Source organism: Alligator sinensis, unplaced genomic scaffold (assembly GCF_000455745.1).
Source record: "Alligator sinensis unplaced genomic scaffold, ASM45574v1 scaffold1067_1, whole genome shotgun sequence".
NCBI classification, from domain to species: Eukaryota; Metazoa; Chordata; order Crocodylia; family Alligatoridae; genus Alligator; species Alligator sinensis.
In genome coordinates, this window is record NW_005842836.1 from 562,364 (window position 1) to 572,930 (window position 10,567).

The 10,567-nt window shown below is 39.5% G+C and overlaps 1 protein-coding gene across 1 annotated transcript in view; it reads left to right on the top strand.

Moving 5' to 3' along the window:
* CHD1 (chromodomain helicase DNA binding protein 1) overlaps positions 1–10,567 on the top strand; it is an 86,897-nt gene that overhangs the window by 74,177 nt on the left and 2,153 nt on the right. The window contains exons 32-35 of the mRNA XM_006035445.3: positions 2,059–2,237; positions 4,658–4,754; positions 4,987–5,044; positions 6,191–6,401. Of these exons, the coding sequence (XP_006035507.1) occupies positions 2,059–2,237; positions 4,658–4,754; positions 4,987–5,044; positions 6,191–6,401 (545 nt within the window). The remainder of the gene's footprint in view (positions 1–2,058; positions 2,238–4,657; positions 4,755–4,986; positions 5,045–6,190; positions 6,402–10,567) is intronic.

Here is a 10,567-nt window from a genome sequence, read left to right on the forward strand (position 1 = left end):
GGGGGCAGGTGGGGGGTGGGGTCAGGCAGAGCAGGGCTGGGGGAGCAGGCAGGGCTGGCAGGGGTCCCAAGAACATTGAAAAATATTTGGGAGAAATAATATAAGAGAAAATGAGTGCTTTTTGTACAATATAATAAACTGGTAACATGTTTTTAGATCAGAATTGATTATTAAATGAACATTAGAGTTTGAGTAATTTCAATACAACTTTTCTCCAATATTTATGAGGCATTTGAGTCTTAAAAGTAAAATCTTTTCTATACTGAAAAAGAACATTGAAAAATATTTGGGAGAAATAATATAAGAGAAAATGAGTGCTTTTTGTACAATATAATAAACTGGTAACATGTTTTTAGATCAGAATTGATTATTAAATGAACATTAGAGTTTGAGTAATTTCAATACAACTTTTCTCCAATATTTATGAGGCATTTGAGTCTTAAAAGTAAAATCTTTTCTATACTGAAATTTCTTGATTCCGTTTTCTCCCCCAATTCTTTCCTTTTCCTGCTAATATCAAAGACAGTTTAGTCATACATGTTGAGCTCCAGATCTCAGAGCTGGCATCCTCAAGCCAGTTCTGTGCTTGCTGGTGCAAAGAGAGTGGCATTTTCCAGTTGTGTGTCTACCCTGATTTTTAATGATTGATTTGTTGGCAAAAATAGGAAAATTATGTTCACTCTTCCTTTGACATAATATGGGACCCACTACCAAACAGTCTCTCTCTAGATGTTTCCTTTTCTCCCGGATGACAGAACAAGTCAAAGGGTAAAAGCAGAATTCTTTAAAAAGTTCCATGTGTGCTGCTGTCTTTAGAGCAGTGGAATGAAATAACTGTCACCGCCTCTGACAGTTTTCATTATGTATTTTCTGCTGGGGAAAGGGCTCAAGGTTAAAATAGCATGCCATGGTTTATACAGAGGTAGGATTTCTCTTCTTCATTACTAAGGACAGTCCAGCTTGAGTTGTGACAAAGCAGAGTTTCTTTGAAATAAATAAAAAGAATTAATTTTTGTGCTTGTACAGTGCTGGGGACTCCTAGAAGTACAAGAGAATAATAATACTGCAATACAAAGAATAGTAACAGGAAAATGAAGAATGATAATCATAGAGTCATTGATTACAAGGTGTCAGGTGTGATTTTCATAACCTTTTCTTTTTACCAATAATATATTAGAAGTTTAGTACAAGAAGCCAAAGCTTTAGTTATGCATAGGCTAGTCCCCAAATGTAAATGTACTTAGTGTATGTCTACATATCGGAATAGTGACTGCTTTCATTCATGTAAATGTTCCTGAACTAGTTTTAAATAAGCAAGCTGTGGTACTATAGAACTTGGGAGCTGGCTGCAAAATCTGGTAAGCAGTTAAGTAGTGTGATTAGCCTGCACTGAGCTTCATGCTACCACAGCTATACTGTTAGCAGTACCCATCCCCAAGCTGTCTCATTAAGAACTAGTTTTGGTGCATCTGCATGAGATGTGATCACAATACCAGCTGCAGTGTAAATACACCTTTAAACAAAGACCCAACACATTCTCTTCTAAATTCCAAATGCGGATCATTTCCTATGCAGCATGTCATCCCCTAGGCTTCAGGTCTATTCTAGATTTATCAAGTGCTTCCATTTATGATCTTCATGTTCAATTTATATGTTTTTCATAGTACTTGTATCAGGTCTTGTGTTTTGCATTTGTAGGGAAGGTTAAGGAAAACAGCAGATTTGGATGTTGATATTCAGAATTATCATGTCCATATGTAATCTGTTTCTAAGAACATCTCATAAATTAAACCTGTACGTTCTTAAAGCTGAGAAACTTAGTTACGTATGGTATAATGCTTTCATAGAGAAACTAATTTCCAACTGGATTTAAATTATTCATTTTCCAAAAGAAAACTGTAATAAGGAGTTTTAAGAGCTGTGAGCAAAGACTTGTGTTTCATTTGGCTTATAATAGCAGTGTTCCTGCCTATATAAATATTAGTGAGGGGTGGGTCATGTTTTAGAATTCAGTGTGGCTTTTTCTTTGACTTGTATACACCTTTTTCTGTTTTTCAGTGTAAAGAAAGAATGAGGCCTGTCAAGGCAGCACTGAAGCAGCTAGACAGGCCAGAGAAAGGCCTTTCAGAAAGGGAACAGCTGGAGCATACTAGACAGTGTTTGATCAAAATTGGGGATCACATCACTGAGTGTCTAAAAGAATACACAAATCCTGATCAAATTAAACAATGGAGGAAGTAAGTAGTTTTATATTTCTTATAAGTGAAATAAGAGAATGATCATTACTTCTGTTGTTTAAAAACATTTCCATACATTTTCGCTAGTTTATGACTCATATCTATTTTTTAACATTTTCAAATGCCACCTGAGGACTTGTAAGAAAATAATTATAAATTTCCTTTGGACTTTGAAATTGGATTCTTGGTTGTTGACACACTGGACTTGTCTGGTACTGTAAACTGTAGTTGGCTAACTAGGTAGATTCTCTTTTTTTTACTGTCTTCTTATAAACAAAAATGAAGTGAACAACGGAACAAATTCCTGAGTAATTAATGTTAATTTGTAGATAGCCTGAGTGTTAACTTCTCAAAACCAAGGTAGCTTCTAAATTTTATTCTTGATTATTTTTTCATTTTCTGAGAGCCATTTTGAATTTTGTTTATTAAATTAGCATGATTTGATTCAGTTGCAGAAATTAATTTACTTTTGTGTTTATCATAGTGCCATCTGGTAAATATGCTTTACAACTAATATATTGTAATATAAAATAAAAGTTAAGAGACCACCAGAGAATTTCTGGAGATGTTTTTGTACAGAATTCTAAACCAAAGATTTTATCATTATTCTGCCAAGTTAAAAATAGAGGTAATACTTTTCAGTTTATCTCAGAAGTTTATATAGATACATTTCTAAAGAAAACTTATCAAGTTAGTTCTAGTCCAGTGAAAGGAAGACTCAATGTAATTCCAGATCTTCTAGAAATTTTACCTTGAATGCTGCAACATCCCCTAAAGTAGTTGTTAGCCTACAAATGCCTTTGCTGCCTTTATTTACTTTATTATTCCAGCATTTTGTTAGGCTTTTAAATACAAATGTGAAAGTAAGATCCATTCCCCAGAATGCTTACCACCTAAGTAGACTATTATGTTCTAGCATTTAAGGTTATCTACCTAAGGTCATTATAAAACACCTTACTACCAGGAACTTTTTAGGAAATGTTACCAATCCATGACACAGATTATGCTTATAAGATGGTTTTATAATTACTCAGTAGCATTGCAAATTCCAGCTGCCTTTTCACTGGACACAAAGACAAACTTCCTTATTTTGTATTAGATGAGCAGTAAGTACTCATTTTTAGCTTTCCAACAATTATGCCTCTGCCTGCTGATGAACATGAACAAAAAAAAAAAGGGCTTTACCTGACGCAGCAGCGTGTTAGTTTGACCTTTTTATGCAGCATCTGTATAAATCGAATGCTTCAGAGGGACTTTTTGGCACTTTTATTGAAAGCTTATTCAATCAACTATTAGATAAAAGCACCAAAAAAAGCCACATTAAAGCACCTGATCTATACAGACATTGGGCGAGCCAGGTCCAATTAACACAATGCTTCTTTGGGTATGTGCTGGGCTCAGCACAGGGGCACACCAATTTTAAAGAGTCTGTTTTATTTTTTTCTTTCTTTTATTTATTTTAAACGTCTGTAAGGAGCACCCGAGATTATATCCGAGTTGTGTCTACAGATACAAATCTCTAAATCATGGTTATATGGAATCAGTTGCAGGGAAAAAACAAAGTTCTGAAGAAACATCATATTTAGTAATGAAGACGTGTTTCTGACCTTCAAACATTGGCCATAAATTTGGGCTGCCCTCATTATTTCCTCCAGATAGAAGAAGTTAGTTCCAGACATGGTAATGCCACTTCCATGTTCTCCCTGTCTTCCAAATTTTTCTCTCGGTAAAAACATTCTTCATTGCAGTCTTAGCTTATAAAGCTGATCAGGGGCACCAGCAAGAAAATTCCCTTTTCTCACTCCCTTGAATCAGTAGGGTTCCAGACTTGCTTTCCCACATAGGAGCACCTACTTAGTTTCTTTTCACACACATAATGGAGAAGCAAAATGTCTTCAATAGACTACAGGGTTTCTGACTAATCAAGAATTCTTCAAATCAAATCTACTTTTAAAACTAAAAACACATATGGCCCCATCTTAGATTCCTTAAGTAGGTAGCTGCATTGGGGATCACATCACTGAGTGTTTAAAAGAATACACAGATCCTGATCAAATTAAACAATGGAGGAAGTAAGTAATTCTATATTTCTTGTAAGTGAAATAGGAGAATGCATCATTATTGGTGCAGGGAGTCGGACACGATGATCCTTCGGGGTCCCTTCCAACTCTATGAATAAGAACAAAATGAATAACCTTTTAATACTTCAGGCTTTAGAACTTGAAAAAATTATGCAAAATTAAGTATTTTTTTGCTCAGTTACCGTAACTCTACGTCTGGCGGTAGGGCCTGCATTGACTTGAGTGCACCAAGGTATCTCTGAAATAAAACAGCAGTGTATTAAGCTCATATTCTGTGAAGTGGCAAGAAGGAAAATCAGTGTAAAGAGAAATGTTGACCTCTTATTTCCCTTTTTCTAGAAACTTGTGGATTTTCGTATCTAAGTTTACAGAATTTGATGCCAGAAAGCTGCACAAACTGTATAAACATGCAATCAAAAAACGCCAAGAATCTCAGGTAGTGTATGGTCTTATATGTAGAAACATTCTGAAAAGAGGTTTTTGTAGGTATTGACATTATTCTATGCTGGTAAAATCTTAGTGGATTCTGATGTTATCTGTCTTAATGGATACATTTTTGTGTGTCGGTAGTAAACCGTCTTTTTCACAGTTGGAATATTTTTAACATGTAACTATTTGATGTAATTTTGAAATTTAACAATGCCGGTTTTTTTACTTATGTCTTTTAGCAACACAATGACCAGAATATTGGCAGTAATGTGAATACACATGTGATTAGAAATCCAGGTAAAAAGTCTTGCATGTATTTGTATGCTGGAGTGTTTTAGATGAGTGTATAAAATAGAAACAAACTTTGTAATAATTGAAGCTTCCTAAAATTCCCATGGAACTAAGTTTCAACCTACAGAGAGTGTCACATAATGAGTCTCCAGCTTGTACTTTGAGAGTTAGTAAAATCAATGACAAACTGAAATTCAAAGATAATTTTGGAATCCTTTTTGTTAAAATATATTTCAATATATTTTAATTCATTATTGCACCTTCAAATACATGTGTTCATGCCTTAAACGTTTCCTTGATTACAGTACCGCTCTCCCACTGGTTTTGCCAAAATTACAATGCTAAAGGCAATCGTGACCCTTTCTATTTGAAACTTCTCTGTCCTTGAGTCAAAATGAACTTCCTTTCCTTGATTTTTACATCTTACCTAACCTCTCCCTCACACTTTTACATTTCTGGCCTTGTTTCTTTTGACTTGCCTCTCATCTCTCAATTCGCTCATATTTGCTCCTTGTATCTTTCAGCTGGTTCACATTTAAATCACAGTGGGTGCATCTACATATCCCTTTTTCTGTGGAGCTGACTAATTAGCTCCACATCACCATCTGTGTGGGCACCTGTATTGGGGTGCAGTGAATTAATTAACTCTGCTCTAGGACAGTCCAGGACAAATACTGTCCTAAAGCAGAGTAATTACGTGCACCAAAATGCACGTGTAGACACTGACCATGGCTGGCTGAGGCACAAGGATGCTACAGTGCAGGGGCTGCCTGCCAGCTATCCCTGCACTGTAGCATCCTCATGTTCCAGCCAGTTCCTCCACAGAACACGGAGCTGTGGCAGAGCAGCCCCAGGCTGGCAGGCTGACCCCCTCAGACAGCATGCAAGCCTGGGGCTGCTCCACCCGGCTCAACATGCTGCGGTCCTGGGCAAATGTGTAAACACTGCACCCAAGAGAAATAAAATTTAGTGTGAACAGCACTGGAGTTTATTGCTATGCGCTAATTGCATGTGTAGATGCACCCAATATTTCTTTCATACAGAGTTAAATCTTGCAGATTGAAATGTATTTCAGTTAGAAATGGTGTAACATATGAAATTCCCCTACACAAAAATGCACAGTTCAACATTGTTCTCTACTTTATTAAACAGATGTTGAACGATTGAAAGAGAATACAAACCATGATGACAGCAGCAGGGACAGTTATTCCTCTGACAGACATTTATCACAATATCATGATCATCACAAAGACAGACATCAGGGAGATGCTTACAAAAAAAGTGACTCTAGGAAAAGGCCCTATTCTGCCTTCAGCAATGGGAAAGATCACAGGGATTGGGATCACTACAAACAGGATAACAGGTAAGTTTTGTCCTTAATCCATTGAAAAGCTTTCGGCTTCTTTTCTCCCATATTTGTCATGTGTTTGTTTCTGTGGAAATATTACGTGCATTTCAGTTAAGTGTGCAGATCATGTCTAATAAATTTGGTTTTAGCCATATTGCAGACATATATTGAATTTATATATTCACATAAGATATTGTAGAAATATAGATAAGTTCAAATTCAGTGGATTCTTATAGAAGCTTACTCGGTGTGCCGCCTTACCCTTCCTGACCTAATTCCCAATACCATCACCCTTCTTAACGTTTAAGTTCCTCTCGATGCACAGCTTTTTCCATCCTATATACAGGATCTCTTGTCTGATTGACAGTGTTGTGTGTGTATACTTACATTATCCTCATTTTGCAAAGATGTAGCTAGTCACCACTTTGAAACTAGTTATTTTGGGCTCAAACCTGGAATATAGAAGTTATTGTCTCATATATCCACACATTGGAATCCTCCAGCATGAATTCCGCTCTTGACTGCGTCTTTCTCTGTGCCTTTGTTTGGGCAGTGATATTATCCAGTGATATTATCATTTCTTTTGGAAAAGCACTGACCACATTATATATGATATTACATGTATACAATAACTAGTAAGATGGGTAATAAGTTTCATAGATTTCATAGATTTCATAGACATTAGGGCTGGAAGGGACCTCGGAAGATCATCGAGTCCAGCCCCCCGCCCAAAGGGCAGGAAGTCAGCTGGGGTCATAGGATCCCAGCAAGATAAGCATCCAGTTTCATCTTGAAGGTGTTCAATGAAGGCGCTTGAACCACCTCCGGTGGCAGGCTGTTCCAGACCTTGGGGGCTCGGACAGTAAAGAAGTTCTTCCTTATGTCCAGCCTGAAACGATCTTGAAGTAGTTTGTGACCATTCGACCTCGTCATCCCTTGGGGCGCTCTGGTGAACAAACGTTCCCCCAGATGCTGGTGGTCACCCCTGATAAACTTGTAGGTGGCCATCAGATCACCCCTGAGCCTGCGGTTTTTCAGACTAAAGAGCCCCAGGGCTCTCAGCCTGTCATCGTAGGGTCTGCTTCCCTGACCTCTGATCATGCGCGTGGCTCTTCTCTGGACTCTCTCAAGCTTCTCCACATCCTTTTTGAATTGTGGAGCCCAAAACTGGACACAGTACTCCAGCTGCGGCCTCACTAAGGCCGAGTACAGGGGGAGAATGACGTCCCGGGATTTGCTTGAGAAGCAAAATAAAAATGTTTGTGCACTCCCTGCTCCTCCATTGCAGAAATCTATTTTAATCCGTTTTTAAAAACACACTTATTCTCTAAAGCAATTGGCTCCAAAATGTGGTACCTCTACTTTTGCTATTTACACACTCTCCTTTTTCATCCCTAAAGCTATTTCTTTCGGATTTGGGGGTTCCCAGTTCCTGTCATCTTGCTTTAGTTCAATCTATTCTAGATGGAGCTTTACCTGACGATTGCCTAAAAACGAGGCGCTGAACGCCGCTGCTTAGCGGCGTTCCTGTCAGAGAGTGCATTTTGCACGGGTTCTGTGATTTGGATTGACATACCACTTGTTTCTGTATAAATATGAACTCGCCATTTTCTCAACCTCCTGAAACCCTCAATATTTTGGATCTTGGAAATGGCCCGTCTCCTTATATGGTACTGGAGCAGCCGCTAAAGTTAGAGAGAGAGTTTTGCTAAAAGCTCTTTCCATTCTGGTGTTAGAAAGGAAAAAGGAGAATTGGCAATTGGGAAATTCAAGTGCAACTGCTTTCTCCGCTTGGTTCAGTAGAGGCAGAGTTGCTTGCTGGCATTCAGAACTCACTCTCTATTCTCCAAATAGTTTTGAAAAATAACAGGGTTCAGAAGGATGCCAAGGTGGGCTAAGTGGAGAAACGTGAATGTAGTGGGTAGGGTGCGTGAGAAAGTCTGTTACTAGAAATGGATTTACCCTGATCTTGCAAGCTGCTCTGCAAGGGGGGATTCCTGCCCTGCAGGAAATCAATGGGGTCTGTGGGATGGAAGGGACAACCCAGCTTTTGGCATATTTTCCATACTCTATGGACCCCTGGATTTGCAGTTTAGTACATCTACACAAACAGCCATCTATCTTATTCTCATCCTTCTAGAACCACATGAAGGCTGTCACTCCAGCTCATATGTTATTCAGAGTTAATTCAGTGTCTGCAATTTTAGTCACTATATATGGATAACTATAGGAAGCTGAGTGGGGCTCACTCCGCTACATACTGTACAAATGTTGTCAGACACAGTCTATTATGTCCAAGTATTGTGTCCACATTTTGCAATAGTTTTAAAAAAAGCAGGCAGTAGTTTCCTATTCTTTTGGGCTCACAGCATGTTGTCTGCTGCAAATCTCTATTCACGTTCTTACAGGATAACACAGTGGTGTCACATTCATCATTAAATGAATTAACCGTTAACCCTATATTTACACTCCTGCTATAAACAGAAGCTTAATTTGCTGCACTGACAGTCGGTTGCGTGCCATTTGTATCTTTTCTGTGCTATTTGGTATTTATATAGCACTCAAAAGTCACTAAATGCTTTACATATTAAAAAATACAAGTCCCCATCTGGAAGGGTTTTCCACCTTATAGCTCAATTCTGTATATTCGTGTACTTCTCATAGGCGTTCTGGAAACAGAGGTCTTGCTGAATTAGTTCTTAGGCAGCATTACATATATAGATAATTCCTAATTATGCTATATAACACCAACACCAAGCCCCTCTTTTCAACCATCACAGAATGAAAAGGAGCATTCCTACTTCGGCAGATGACAAAACAAAGCAGAGCAAAACAAATACACATTTTCCAGGGCAGATTTCACAATTGCAGTATTCCAGCTGAGCAACAGCTGGTTGGAAGAACAAAGCTGAATTCTTTTAGGGTATTCATTCGTGACATTCCCAAAAAGGAAGCAAGACAGATGAGGGAGAGATACAGCTCTTTACAGTACCTTGGCTCATCTTCAAGTGGCACTCCACTCTGCATCGGAAAAGAATTGCACCTTGTGTGCAAGAACAAGTGCGATCTTCTTTAGTAATGCTAGGAACCCACCATGCTCAGAGCTGTATCGGAGAGAGAACCAGGATGCTCTGCGTTCAGGCCCAAAGATTTGCCTGTGTCAGCAGTGGGTCACGCTGGACTTTTCTATGGGGCTATTCAAACCTTCCTGGCTGTGGCCTAGCAAGCTGCTGAGGTCATGCAGGCCTGATCCACCTTTGCTGACAGGCAGAAAACACAGACACTCATCACTCTGACTGTAGCACTGCCCAGTGTAGGAGGGTAGCAAAGCCGTCCTTGAGAGAGTGGAAAACAGCACAACTTTGAATACACACTGCTACCCTCTCTTTTGCCTTTGCCCCTGCCTTGGTATAACAAAGAACATTTAAAAAAACCCTTACATTACCATATGCAATTTAAAAAAATCTTGTAGCACTCTTAATTCTCAGTTATTTTTCATGTATGCACTCTTACGTAGTCCTGATTCATTATTGCTTTTGCTTACATTTCTCCACTTCCTTGTTGGCTGCTTATTTAGAAATGCTAAAAATAATAAACGATACGGGTAGGACAGCTTAGCTTTCTCTCAATCTCTGTGTTAATTCTGGCTGTCGTGCGGAAGCCAAAGCCTTCCTGACGACACCAGCGCTGCAGTCTTTGGTTGACCACATAGATCCTCCTGTCCCTTCTCATCCCATAGCCTGAGACTGGGAGGATCGACGAGAACACTACCTGTGCCCCCAGACCCTTAAGCCCTGCTCCCAAATCCCTGTAGCGCCTCATGACCTTGCTGGGAGTGCTCCGAGCAGTGTCATTGGTGCCCACATGAATAAGGAGCATGGGATAGTGGTCTGTGGGTTTAAGGAGCTTTGGGATCCTCTCTGTAATGTCCCGGATGCGGGCCCCCGGGAAGCAGCAGACTTGCTGGGCTAAGGGGTCGGGGTGGCAGATTGGCCCCTCAGTCCCCCTCAGGAGGGAGTCTCCCACAACAAACACCTTACGTTGTACCTTGGGGAGAGCAGAGGCGGTAGCTGCAGTTGGGCCCATGTCGCCTGTGGGGGCCGGCAACTCAGCAGGCTCTGCTGGGGCAGCAAGAGGTGCGTACCTGTTGCTCAGTTCTGGTGGAGTAGGGGCCTTGGTGC